This window comes from Hibiscus syriacus, unplaced genomic scaffold (assembly GCF_006381635.1).
Source record: "Hibiscus syriacus cultivar Baekdansim isolate YM2019G1 unplaced genomic scaffold, ASM638163v2 tig00112762_pilon, whole genome shotgun sequence".
In the NCBI taxonomy this organism is placed as follows: domain Eukaryota; kingdom Viridiplantae; phylum Streptophyta; class Magnoliopsida; order Malvales; family Malvaceae; genus Hibiscus; species Hibiscus syriacus.
Genome location: NW_024063399.1, coordinates 359,852 through 375,087, shown reverse-complemented (window position 1 = coordinate 375,087; position 15,236 = coordinate 359,852). Strand labels below are relative to the sequence as shown.

General features: G+C 37.3%; 1 protein-coding gene across 1 annotated transcript; it reads right to left on the bottom strand.

The window, feature by feature from the left end:
- Positions 1 to 9,637: 9,637 nt before the first annotated feature.
- LOC120183448 (probable serine/threonine-protein kinase PBL23) lies at positions 9,638 to 11,931 on the bottom strand. The gene is made up of 5 exons (XM_039188139.1): positions 11,787 to 11,931; positions 11,294 to 11,472; positions 10,680 to 10,869; positions 10,188 to 10,579; positions 9,638 to 10,099 (listed from the first exon to the last, which is right to left on the bottom strand). Exons 1-5 carry the CDS (start codon positions 11,929 to 11,931, stop codon positions 9,815 to 9,817), a joined length of 1,191 nt encoding a protein of 396 aa, XP_039044070.1. The 3' UTR covers positions 9,638 to 9,814.
- Positions 11,932 to 15,236: the final 3,305 nt, after the last annotated feature.

Below are 15,236 nucleotides of genomic sequence, written 5' to 3'. Positions count from 1 at the left end.
ATCGTGAAGATTGAGTTTACTTGATATCTGATAGAGGAACGAGTATTTTGACGGAAATTGAACGACCAGGAAGTCGTTGGATACCTCCGTATGCATATCCGACATTTTGTATCTGTCATATTGGTAAGAATAGTATCGACCAGTTTCATAACGCACACATTCATAGTTAGATAGTCAACATAGGTAATTTTTATTTTCAATATTTGTGCATTTTTTATGTGGTTTTTTCAATTGAGGTTTAACACAATATATTATGAAACAAGATATGAACTACGCCAACCAAATTTTAATAAAAGATTGGAGAATTTGAAGATATTTTATGATGATCAGCTTGTTTGGAAGTGGGCTTCAAAAATATCGCGGGAAAAATGGTCGCAAGCATACGATGAAGGTCGGTGATACAGACATATGACCACAAACCTTACTGAGGCCATTAATTCAGTACTAAAAGGTACACATCATCTCCCAATAGTAAGTGTGGTGAAAGAGACGTACTTTAGGTTGGCTAAGGTTTGGTCCGATAAAGGCAAGGAAATTGAGAGTCTCATAAATAGAGGTCAAACTTAAGCTCCTACAGTGGTGAAAGCAATGAAAGCAAATGAGTGATTGGCAATATCAATGGTTGTTCATAATTTTGACCGAATTGGTCATACTTTTGGTGTGTCATGCATACGCCGTAACACCGGAGGAGAAGACCAAACATTTAGAGTTAATTTATGACACAAATGATGTGATTGTGGTCGCTTTCAGGCATGGAAATATCCATGTGCTCATGCAGTCGCTGCATGTATGTATGCTGGTGTAAGCGCATACACTTATGTTGATGAATGCTTTCACCTACATATGATATTAAATGTCTACAACTATGCATTCAGGCAGATCCCAAATAAATCATATTGGCCCAAAAAGGATCATGACAAATGACTGCCAAATCCAATGCTTCGTAGAAGTCCAAAGGGTCGACCTGAGTCCAGTAATATTCATACCAGTATGGATTTCCATGCTAGAGAGAGAGGTCAACCAAAGAGATGCGGATTATGTAGGGGTGAAAGTCATTCAAAAAACAAATGCCCTAATTTACCAGGATATAGGCCTCCTCATTAGTAATCATATATGTATTTCTATGTAATTTAGCATTTTGCCCTAATTTGATTTTGTAATAATGAACCTATTTTTGCAAGGAAATTTATGTAATTTTTGTTCTTAAATTATTAAATCTTTGAATTTAAGTTGAATTTATGTTTTATAACTAATAATTATTAAATCGAATTTATGTTTTTTAATAATATTTAAGTTCATTTTTAATTGAATTATTTTTTATTTATCTCATTATTATTTATAAATAGTCAAATTATTTCAATTTAAATCGAATTTATAAAATATATGTATGAGCAAAATGGTCGGAATAATGCATGGGGGATTATTTTTTCCCAAAATAATACACAGAGAATTATTACTAATAATTATTTAATATGATTGATTGATTACTAATATTACTAATAATAATTATTATTAATCTAATGATTTGATATTTAATGATTTAGTAATGATATGATTTAGTAATGATTATTAACAAATAATTTTTTATTATAAATATTTAATGATTTGGAATTGATACTAATCATTTAGTAATGATCACTAATAATAATGATTAGTTTGATAATATTTAATGATTTGGAATTTTATGAATTTTCATTTCTAATTATTATTGAATAATGATAACGTTTCATTTATTTATAACTGTTATAAAATATTAAACCATGTTCGAACCCTTGTGAATACAGAAAACCTTCTTGGGAGAGGTCCCCACCTTTCGTGCCTGACAGTACCTTGGAGGATTAGTCTCAGGCGAAGCCTGGGGACACATTGGGATACCAAAAAAAATAAAATATGACGCCAGTATTTTTCTTCTAACAACAACATATGATCGAAACGAAACTAAAATATAATTTTATGTATGATTTTTAAAAAAATAATTAGTTGATCAAAATATTTAATTTTAAACAAATAACAAATGAGTTTATAATTGTTGTCGATGCCGGGGTGTTATTGAATGATAATGTCGGGGCGAACGTATGATGCGTTGTGGTCGTTGCAATTTCTCAGGAGTATGGTACCCATCCTCCTTATTCATTGGGGACATTTCAACTGGTGTTGTAAATATATTCCAACCACTATGATATGTCATTCCACCAGTTTGCTATTTCATCCCACTTGGAAACGTTGACTGACAAATACTGGTATTTGACATCATAGATGTCATTTGGTCAAAGTCATACGTCGACTTAATCATGAGAGAGTAGATGGGTTATTTGACAAATACTGGTATTTGACATCATAGATGGCTGCACAAACTCCGGTACGTATGCCGGGACAGTAGAGTCATCAAATGCGTGATGCAACGATCCTGCATCGTCGAACGATTGTGGTGCACTATTATCCACATGGGTTATTTTCGCTTCAGGTTGTTGAGATGAACTCTCATTCCTACTCGGTAGAGAGTATTCAGCTTTACCAAATCTTTTCTTAAACATAAAAAAAATGCCGCCTTTCTATCCTTGTTGTCAAAAATGACTTTCCATTATCCCAATAATAATCAAGGTAAGCCGAAGTCTCAAAATTAAAGTCATCGTCTTGAATGGGATCAAGAATTGACAAGAATGAAACCCTATTGCTCCAAGAATTAATGTTGTATGCTTCTCAACCCAATTCACCTTTTCTTTACGGCGACCATCAAATTTGTGAAGGTAGTCATGCGTCTCAACCCAATTCACCTAACGGAACCATCTAATTTTGTGTACAAAATGGAATAAGATTATCTCTTTTGCATGATATACCTGGAAATCCAAAGACATTACCTGCAACAACATTTCCGGCACCATTTACCTCCCCTCTCGTCACTGAAAGTTTCCCCTCAAGCCCTCCTATCTCCATTCCCAATGGCATGCAGAGGCTTGATCGAAATGGCACAGTCCCTCCTTTAAGCTTGGATGGATTACAATCTGGAAATACAGCTACATATAATCCAATGTCTCCTCCTGTATTCAGGCAGCTCTCTTTACCTGTATAGTCATTTCATGAAAAGCTACAGAATATACCACAAGTTGCATTTATACATTTTAGCCCTTCAAAATGATTCGGTTGGCTCAATATTAAGGTATAAAAGCTTCTCTATTTGAGGTGTTACTTTTAGTGTAGCTTTGCCCGGTCTGTACCTGCTAACTGTTGGGAAAATAAACGAGTAAACAAGTAATTTCCCTATAACCAGATTAGTGAGAATGCGAAATAAAAGCTGAAAAATAATATCCGAAATTGATAACGGAGTTCAGCCAATTGTGCTTACATCTTCGGACTGCTGCAGATCTTTTACTAAGAGAGAAAATTTACAGGTGTTTACAAAACACTCACTACTCACAAGAAAACTCTCTAGTATTGGGAGAAAGAAATGATTTTTGGGATGGTTTTGAAGCTAAATGAGCTAGGGTATTTATAGTTGAAACTTAAGGACTTAATCTTGTAAATACCCTAAAGCCTAGGGATTAATTGTGATTATCCCATTATCATTTTTCAACAAACATCTACCAAACTTTGAAAAACTATTTTTCAAAAAAAACATTTACCAAACTTTGAAAACCATTTTTTCAAAGTTGGTTACCAAACTTGAAAACCATTTTAATACTTTCAACAATCTCCCACTTGAAGACTGGTTTTAATCTGTCTGTCTGTAGTCACCGTCTTTGTCAACATGTCTGCCGGATTTTGAGCTCCACTGATCTTTTCAAGTTTCAAAATCCCATCTTCCAGAAGAGACCGGATAAAATGATATCGCAATTGTATGTGCTTTGTCCTGTAATGAAAAGACGGATTCTTTGCTAGATGTATAGCGCTTTGACTGTCGCAATACAAGACATTGTTTTCTTGTTTCTTGCCTAACTCTTCCAAGAAACTTTGGAGCCAAACCATCTCATTGCTGGCTTCCATAACAGCGACATATTCTGCTTCAGTTATGGAGAGAGCAACTATCTTCTGTAGTTGAGAAACCCAACTCACTGCGGTTCCTCCTAGAGTATAGACATACCCTGTAGTGCTCCTTCTGATGTCAACATTTCCGGCTAAGTCAACATCTACATAGCATGTCAGTATCGTATCTCCATCTTTGAAACAAAGTTCTTTGTTTGTGGTACCTCGCAGATATCTGAGGATCCATTTGACTGCTTCCCAGTGTACCTTGCCCGGATTATTCATGTACCTGCTAACAGCTCCCACTGCTTGAGCAATATCTGGTATGGTACAAACCATGGCATACATCAGACTTCCAATTGCTGAGGCATACGGCACATTCACCATGTGTGCACGTTCTTCCTCCGTCTTTGGTGACTGTTCTTTGGAGAATCTGAAATGAACACCTAAAGGTGTACTTACTGGTTTAGCATCTTGCATGTTAAACCTGGAGAGTACTTTGTTGATGTACTCAGCCTGTGATAATATCAAATTCCCCGACTTTGTGTCTCTCTTGATCCTCATCCCAAGAATCTGCTTTGCAGTGCCCAGATCCTTCATAACAAATTGCTTCGATAATATTTGCTTCAAGTTTATAATCTCTTGCATGTCTGAGCATGCAACGAGCATGCCATCAACGTACAACAATAAAATAATGAAGCTATTGTCGAACCTCTTGATGTAGCAACAATGATCTACTTGGCATCTGGTAAAACCATTGCTACCCATGAAGCTATCAAACTTCTTGTACCACTGTCTAGGAGCTTGTTTTAAACCATACAAGCTCTTCTTCAACCTGCATACCAGGTTTTTCTTGCCTGCCCCTATGAAGCATTCTGGCTGCCTCATATAGATTTCTTCCTCCAAATCACCATGAAGGAAAGTTGTCTTCACATCTATTTGCTCAAGATGTAAATTCTCTGCAACTACAATTTTTAACACCAGTCTAATTGTAGATAGTTTCACGACTGGAGAGAAAATTTCATTATAGTCAATACCTTCTTTTTGTTGAAAGCCTTTGACAACCAATCTTGCTTTGTAGCGTTTGCTCCCATCATGCTCTTCTTTGATCCTGTAAATCCACTTGTTATAGAGTGCTTTCTTGCCTGGTGGTAATTTAGCTAATTCTCACGTTTGATTTGACATAAGCGAGTCCATCTCATCTTTCATGGAAGACTCCCACTTGACTGAATCCTCCACTTGCATTGCTTCATCATAGCACTCTGGTTCACCATTGTCAGTCAACAACAAGTAGTGCAAAGAAAGAGAATACCGTTGGGTTGGTTTAGGAATTCTGGAGGAGCATCTTAGTTCTGGTGTGCCTGGTTCTTCTTGAACTGCTTTAGGACTGATCTGAACATCATTTCCAGAAATCTCCTCGAACTCAGTAAATTCCTTTGTTTCAGCTTAGATTTTTGAGCTACTTGATTCTATGGTTGATCTGTCTTTGTACATCACATTCTCATTGAAAATGACATCTCTGCTTCTGATGATCTTCCGATTTTCGTAGTCCCAAAACCGGTAACCGAACTCATCACCACCGTAACCAACAAAGGCACATTTGTTGGACTTAGCATCAAGTTTACTTCTTTCAGCAGAGTCTATGTGTACATAAGAAATACAACCAAACACTCTTAAGTGTGAAAGGTTTATTTCTTTCTTGCTCCAAACTTCCTCTGGTATTCTGCCATCCAAAGGAACTGAGGGCCCACAGTTGATCAGGTAAGCTGCAGTGTTGATAGCTTCAGCCCATAGAAATTTAAGCAATCCGGCATGTATCCTCATGCTTCTGGCACGTTGATTCAGAGTTCTGTTCATGCGCTCTGCTACGCCATTCTGCTGCGGTGTCATGGGAACTGTTGTCTCCATCTTGATCCCATTGTTTGCGCAGAAATCTCTAAATCTCCTATTTTTGTACTCTCCTCCATTGTCAGACCTCAACCGCTTGACTTTCAGACCAGTCTCATTTTCTACCATGGCCTTCCATTTTCTGAAGGTATCAAAGACTTCTGATTTCTTCTTCAGAAAATAAACTCACACCTTCCTTGTAGAATCATCGATGAAGGTGACATAATATAATGAGCCTGCAAGAAATAGAACTGGAGATGGTCCCCATACATCAGTATGAACCAACTCTAACTTTGCAGCCTTGGGTGTCTTACCAATCTTTGCAAAGCTGACTTTCTTTTGTTTGCCAAAGATGCAATCCTCGCATAGTCCGACATATATATTCTTTAGATCCGACAGCTTCCCCTTTGACAAAAGTGTCTTCATCCCTTTCTCGCTCATATGGCCAAGCCTTTGGTGCCATAGGTTTGATTTTCCATCAGCATCTGCTACTGTAATGATATTCTCTAAATTTGAGGTTATATAGAGAGTACCAATTTTCTTACCACGAGCAATGACGAGTGCTCCTTTGGTAATCTTCCATTCACAGCCTGAAAAGGTTGTGCTAAATCCTTCACCATCAAGCTGTCCTACAGAAATCAAATTTCTTTTGAGGCTAGGAATATGTCTCACTCCTTTCAGCGTCCAGGTGGTCTGGTTTGGCAACTTTAGTCGGATGTCTCATTTTCCGACGATCTTCAAGGTTTCATCATCAGCTAGATGAACCTTCCCAAAATCACCACTGACATAATTTTCCATGATTTCTCGGCATGGGGTGGAGTGGAAAGATGCCCCTGAATCCAAGATCCATGATTCAATCGGACTTTTAACGCTTAGAATCATGGCATCACCTGTCTCCTCTGTCACGTTGGCAGATTCCTGTGCGTCGGTATTTTTCTTCAGTGCTCGGCAATCTCTTTTAAAGTGACCCTTCTTGCCACAATTATAATAGATAAAATCTTTCTTTCCCGTTCTGGATTTTCCCCGTCTGGATTTCGATCTGCCATGATTTGAATTTCTTTCTGAAGTTCTTCCTCTGGACTCCGTGTGCAATGCTGAGGAGGTTGATGCTTCACCCGATTCTCTCCGTCGAATTTCTTCGCTCAGTACTAGATCCCGAACATCGTCGAATTTTAATTTACTATTTCCCGACGAGCTGCTAACTGCTGTAGCAGTAGCATTCCAACTGTCTGGTAGAGATGATAAGAGAATTAAAGCTCGAACTTCATCATCGAATTCAATTTCCACTGAACTCAACTGAGTTGTGATTGTGTTGAGTTCATTTAGGTGTTGTGCCATCGATGCCCCTTCCGTCATCCGCAAATTGAATAATCGCCTCATCAAGTTCACATTGTTTGAGGCTGATGGCTTCTCATACATACTGGAGAGAGTCATCATAAGACCCGTCGTGGTCTTTTCCTTTGCTATGTTGAAAGAAACATTACGGGATAACGTCAGTCGGATAACTCCGAGGGCTTGTCTGTTGAGAAGAACCCAGTCTTCATTCTTCATGCCCTCTGGTTGATTTCCTGAGAGAGGTTGATATAGATTTTTCTGGTACAGAAAATCTTCAATCTGCATCTTCCAAATGCCAAAGTCCGCACCATCGAACTTTTCAATTTTCACATTCCCTTCGTCTGCAACCATCGCTCCCACTCGAATCTAGTTTCGTTTGGATCGTTTCTGACAATTCTTGCTAGCCACTGTGTATTAGAACACCTCCGTCGACAAGCTCGTATCGCCGACAAATTTTTTTACTATTCAGGAAATTCAATATTCACGTGAATAGTAACCTCGCAAAAAATTGACAAAATTCACAACCAAAAGCTCTGATGCCAGTTGTTGGGGAAATAAACGAGTAAACAAGTAATTTCCCTATAACCAGATTAGTGAGAATGCGAAATAAAAGCGGAAAAATAATACCCGAAATTGATAACGGAGTTCAGCCAATTGTGCTTACGTCTCCGGACTGCTGCAGATCTTTTACTAAGAGAGAAAAATTACAGGTGTTTACAAAACACTCACTACTCACAAGAAAACTCTCTAGTATTGGGAGAAATAAATGATTTTTGGGATGGTTTTGAAGCTAAATGAGATAGGGTATTTATAGTTGAAACTTAAGGACTTAATCTTGTAAATACCCTAAAGCCTAGGGATTAATTGTAATTATCCCATTATCATTTTTCAACAAACATCTACCAAACTTTGAAAAACTATTTTTCAAAAAAACATTTACCAAACTTTGAAAACCATTTTTTCAAAGTTGGTTACCAAACTTGAAAACCATTTTAATACTTTCAACAATAACTGCTTATTTTTCTCTAGTTGCCAAAATGAGGTATTTGTGGTGGCTGAACCTGGAGAACTGGCTGATAGGTTTCTACAAAGTGTCAAGGTTCACATGTTGTCGATGATGCCGAGCCAGGGCCGTAAGGGTGCATCACCTTTTGCCAATATAACAACTATCGCTGATTTGATTCACTGTAGTCCATACTTCAAAGTTGGAAACATTGGTCATAAATATATTGGACGCCAAACCCACGTGTGCATGCTTTTCTGTTTTGCTTTCAAATGAGTTTTTCTTTAATTGTTGGTTTGATGTTATCAGAATTAATGAACTGTTGTGATTTTCATGACAACTCCTTAAGGTCATGGAAGATGATCAAGAAATCGGGGCATACATGTTTCGCCGCACTGTCCCTTCTTTGCACATAACACCTGAGATGTTCGTTGGATGGTATGCACATTGCACCAGAAGTATTTGTTTATATAATTTACATTATTTTATTTATTCTTGTTCTCCGTGGATCATGAAATTTGATTCCCTGACCGAATTTCATTTTTAGCATTATATGCTGATGATACTTGGTTGAATAATGCTAGGTTGGAGCGTGGAGGAATAGGATCATAATCTGCACTGGAACTTATGGTCCCCCTGCAAATTTAATTAAGGCCTTTCTAGATTCTGGCGCCAAAGCTGTCGTATGCCCTACAGCTGAGCCCCAAGATGTGTTAATGAATGAATTCGGAGAGTATAACGTTTCGGGAAAGGGAAGGTTCAAGATCGGTGGGGAAGATCTAGAAGATGAGGAGCCAGATTTTGAAACTGAACCTGAACCCCTCAGTGCCACCAGTGACTGGGATGATCATGACTTGGAGAAGACTGCGGACCACAGTACCTATTTTTGGTAAGAAGAAGTAGAGGAACTATCAAGGTTCGCCTGGAAATTTTTTGACTCGGTATTCCATGAAGGTGCAACCGTGGGTGTTGCCCTCAAAAGCTGTCTTGCTTCCCATAGGAAGCTGAGATATTCATGCCATCTTCCGTATGTCAACTAGCTTGTCAAAATAAATCCCTAAGGGAAAATAAGAATTATATTAAGTGCATGAAAAATTACAAAAAATAAGAGGCAGCATTTGATTTTTGTAGCTTATAAGTAAACATTTGTTGCCTATCATTCATTACATGAACAACGGTACCAATTTCTACGTATTTTTACAGGAAAGATACATAGATTTATACGTTGTTCTGCTTTTGCTGTGGAAGTTGCAGATAAGAATAGACTATAGAACAGATATATTCTGATATACCGAGTCTCAGATATAGTAATTTAGTTCTACTTTTCCTTGTGCTCTCATCTCTAACATGTATTCGAACACGTATACAGTGATGTGATCATCTAAATATACGAAGAACTTAAAAAAATTAAATATATCTATATTTAAACACACATTTGTATCCGACACTTACTTCATATCTAAGTAACAGAGGATTGCTACTTAAACAATTGCACACTAAAATAGCTCATAATTATCTACACAAACAACAATGCTAGCATTTAGCTCGACAACAATTAGGTTCTGGTTTTTGTTGGTTCAGTTGTGCAATTTCTTCGATCTTCAAGATCGTTCTCCCCAGCTACGATGGCTACAAGTCACAGTCTCTTTTGAAACTTCCTTCTCTCACGGACTTAACATGCAAGTCATTGTTTCTTTGTGATTCTGCAGCAATTTTGTCATCGTCTTTTCGCTTGGCAAGAAACTCGACGGCAGTTACAACATCACCGATCAATGGCCGGCTATCAGCATCCTCCTGAAGACACATTGCTGCAACTGCAAGAGCTTGATAAAGAGCCTTTACAGGGTAATTCTCTTGGAGCAGTGGATCCGCGATCATCTTGAACTTCTGCCTATCCTTAAGTAATGGCTCTACCTGTAAAATGTAGAGGAAGAATGGAAGATAAACTTAGATTTAAGAACTTAGTACTGTAAACAAGTGATTCTAGACGCGATGAACATACCCAAGCGACCAGATTCTGTTCCTCTTCCGGCCTTTCGATATCAATAGCCCTCCTCCCTGAGATGAGCTCCATAAACACTACGCCAAAACTGTAAACATCGGATTTTGTTGTGAGCTTTCCTGTCATTGCATACTCCGGAGCACAATAGCCATAGGTCCCCATGACCCTTGTCGATACATGGTCCTTCCCTCCTGTAGGGCCTAACTTTGCAAGTCCAAAATCAGAGAGTTTGGGTTTGAAGTTCTCATCTAGTAATATGTTTGACGCTTTAAAGTCACGATAAATTATAGGCGGATCGGCAAAATCATGCAGGTATTCTAGCCCTTTCGCCGCTTCTTCAGCTACTTTCATCCTGGTATTCCAATCCAATGGCTCCTTACCTGGAGGTAAATCTAAATAAACAGACGCAATAATCATAATCCACGACAGAATTCCATTAGTAGGCTTATAAATAAGTACCGAAGAAGTGAAAAGAGTGTCATTTTAACATACCAAGAAGATGATATTCCAAAGATCCATTAGCCATGTATTCATAAACTAAAATCCTTTGATCCCCATCTGCACAATAGCCGATCAGATTCACAAGGTTCGGATGGTTAACCAGACTTAACATTAGAACCTCTGATAAGAATTCTCTGCTTCCTTGCTTTCCGTTCTTATCGAGCTGCTTCACCGCCACAATCTAAGATAAGAAATTACAAGTACAAAAATTATGAACTGAAAAAAGATGTATGTATGTATGTATGTATGTATGTATGTATGTATGTATGTATGTATGTATGTATGTATGTATGTATGTATGTATGTATGTATGTATGTATGTATGTATGTATGTATGTATGTATGTATGTATGTATGTATGTATGTATGTATGTATGTATGTATGTATGTATGTATGTATGTATGTATGTATGTATGTATGTATGTATGTATGTATGTATGTATGTATGTATGTATGTATGTATGTATGTATGTATGTATGTATGTATGTATGTATGTATGTATGTATGTATGTATTACAAAAATTATGAACTGAAAAAAGATGTATGTATGCATGTATGCATGTATGCATGTATGCATGTATGCATGTATGCATGTATGTATACTCTATCAATGTTCTCAATGTATCCTTTGTAGACCCTGCCGAATCCACCTTCCCCTATCAGACAATCTGGATTGAAGTTGTCTGTAGCAACAGCTAGTTCTCTAAATGTGAAAATATGAGCTGAAACTTGAGCTTTTCCAACTTTTTGAATCTCTTCAGCTATTTTCTGCTTGCCACTACCTGCACGTCGATCAAAATGGCCAAACAAATGTTCCTATAATTAGTAATGTTGATAACAAAACATCACACAAATCAAGTATTGTTCCCCGGGGCGCCTCTTGAAGCCACTGGCATGAACAGAAATGCACTCTGCAACGACTTCAAGAGGCACCCCGAGGATGAAATCCGGAACGTGCATCGCCCTTCACCGGTCATTCCTTAAGGCTACGGTCTTCCATTCGCTCCAGTTTCGGACCGATGAGGCATTTTAACATAAACGAGCACTACAAGATTATCTGGGATTCATTTACATCCACAAACTAAACAAATATTACCTGTTTTGGCCGACAAATTATTGGCCAAAGACCTCAATGATTTCCCATTGCTATCATTGTCATTGCCACCGATGCCATAAGCAGTCTCCTTAAGGGAACCAGAACGGTGCTGCACTTCCACTCCACAACAACAGAAACAGCCCATTCTCCTTCCCATTTTACCACTCATCCTTCCAATGCCAGAATTACTGTACATTAAAAATGGTGGCAATGAAACCAAAGTGAAGAATGGTGTGTGTTCATATAAAGCGAGGGCTATAGATGTTGGTGTAATGTTCCATTTATCATCTTGGGGTCGGTATTATCAGTTTGCTACATACAGAGAAGAGATTAACAGGAAGAAACTAAAAAGAGTCAAAAGAAATTGTTTTGAATAGGTTTGGTAGAAACAGAAAGAGCTGACGCGTTCGCTTAAATTACATTTAAACAGATTTGAAGCAAACTACCAGCAACTTTTCCATTCCATGTGTTCGGGTATATTCAATAAATAGGAAGATGGTATACCGGTTTACTATGAAGTTATAATTGTTTTTTATACATATTGGCGGGTGCATTTGAATCATGCATGTACTACCTAGATAATTATGGAATAAATTTTTCAGTTAATATTGTCATAATGTTAGAATTAGGGATCAACATTTAACGTTATCCTAATGAGTTTCGATCCGATCCAATCTTATAGATCTTTTTTTATAAAGAAAATATGATTTCAGTCGTTTTTGAAGGATAAGATCAATGAGTTTATGGTGAAAAATATTTGATCCGTATGACCTGAGAATAATAGTATAGTTGGACTTTTTATATTTAGAAATAATTATTATAATACCCATCTCTTTATTTATATATATATATATATTTGTGTTAGGGCAGATGCGATTGCAATTTTTTACCTTAAAAATTAGGTTGACTGAAACTTTCTTAAACCCGGATTGGATTGAATGGAAGGGTATTATACTCGATTCAAGTCAAGTAGAACTTACTTGTAATGTATATGAAACAAGCTTCAACTTGAATTTGAATATGTAAATCATGTAAAAGAGTTTAATTATGCGAACTTGAATAGTTCGGTTTTAATTAAAACCGGATTTAAAGTTAAATAATAATATTATTTAAATTAAAAGTAAGATTTATTTTGAATGGAACTCAAACTCAACACAACTCAATCTTAGTCCTATTTATATGAGACTCTTTAATAATAAATTACATTGGATATTTAAGTTATTTTTCTTTATTTAGAAAAGAAAGTTGTTATCTTTCTCAAGTTGTAATAAAATAAATTGAATATGAAACTTACAATTCAACCAAAATGTTTGAAGTGACTTGAAGAGGGGGGGAAACTATTTCAGATCTATTTGTAAGTATCAAAATGGCCGGTTCAATAATTAATTGTACCGAATAATCATTAACCAAAATTTTAAAATGCTTATTTATTAATTGAACCAAACTAATTCTGATTAATAAGTAATTTTTATTTAATTAAACTATGAGGGCTAAAACTAGAATTACACCTGTTTCTTTCTCCTACGTTGACTCTGCATGGTTAAAATTGGAAGGAAAACTTGCACGTGACAAAAGTGGCCCATGGGATTCATCGTACGTCATATCATCAATCAACCTCAAGCATATAACTTACCAAAGAAAAACACTATTTTGTCTCTGGCGTGTCTTTCAATTCATAAACACAATAATTGCTTTTATCAGGGGGGGATTAATAATAAATCTCTAAATCCGCAACTCCACGCCGGGAACTATCGTCGCTTCGAGAAAAAGTCAAAGCTTAAGCATTGAATCTCGACCTGAACATCGATGACGGAGCTAAATTCCCGTCAAGCTACAATTCTGGTTGGTCCTATCAGGCCGGATAGTTTCGGGTCACGTGGAGACCGGTAAGGAAGCTGTTTTGGAGAGTTGTGAGAATTTGACTAATTTCAAGATGTTTTGCTTGCGTGTTAAGCTACCATTTCTTCTCTAGGTTCGAGTTTGTATTTTGTGCACCTCAGGGTCACAAATCTTATGGTGCCGAGGAGAATACGAAGAGAAAAGAATATCGATTTGTGCTCACAGTGCCAGTATGAGGCTGTCTAGGAAAATAGTAGTATCTTATCGGTCGAGGGATAGTGACAATAACAGAGCTTGCATTTCCTAGCCCTGAATGCCGCAGCTTCGAAGTGGTTAGTACTTCCTTATCTGAAAAAGACTTCAAACTTTTGCAGGTTAACATAGTTTTCCATATAGTTTTAGTTGTCCGGGCCGGCTCTCCTTCAACTAGAGTTTGGAATGCCGGAAACTCGATCATGTATCACGTACTTAAGGTAAAGTGACTGACTATCGGTCATTAAATCGCACACTCAAATAGATTATGTCAACAAAACTTAATTTTAATGGCATATCAACAGTCGGCTAGTGGCTGCAACAACGGTGGGTTCTTGTTAAAAAAATGCCTCGTATATATTATTACTCTGCTAAACTACAATATATAGTACTGTACAAGCAATAATACAGCTAAAAATAATTGCTCCTAACTAATTCTCTAACAGCCTATTAACCAACTTCTAACAAACTAACTGATTATTTGCTATCTTAACACTCCCCCTCAAGTTGGTGGGTAAAAAACATTTGAAACCCCCAACTTGGCTGTCAAATACTCATGCTGTTGTGTTCCGAGTGCCTTTGTCAAGACATCTGCAGGCTGCTCCCTTGAGGAAATGTGTTCTGCAGTGATGAACCCTTCTTGTATCTTGTCTCTAACAAAATGGCAATCAATTTCAATGTGCTTCGTTCTCTCATGGAAGACTGGATTAGAAGCAATCTGTAATGCAGCTTTACTGTCACAAAACAACTTGGCTGGTTGATCCTGTTTCACACCTAGTTTGCTTAACAGTCCACTTAGCCAAACTAATTCTGCTGTAGTCATAGCCATACTTCTATACTCAGCTTCGGCTGAAGAACGAGCTATTGTGTTATGCTTTTTTGATTTCCACGAAATCAGGGAATTGCCAAGTTTTATACAATATCCTGTTACAGAATTCCTTGACATTGAACAAGTTGCCCAATCAGAATCACAAAAGGCAATTAGATCACACGTACTTGAGGAGTCCAGCAAAACTCCCTACCCTGGATTCTTCTTAATATATCGTACAACTCTCAAGGTTGCTTCCATATGCTCTTTTCCAGGCTGATGCATGAACTGACTTAGATGTTGTACTGAATAAGCTATGCCAGGCCTGGTGTGAGTCAAGTATATAAGCCTACCTATGAGTCTCTGAAATTGTGTCTTGTCTATCATACTTTCTTCACTATGCTTCAAGTATTTTGTATCCAAAACAACAGAAAGATTATTATTTTGTTCCAATGGCGTTAAAGCAGGCCTTGCTCCCCCTGTCCCATTATCTTCTATTAATTCCAGTGCATATTTACGCTGGTTTAATATGATCCCCTTCTTTGACCTTA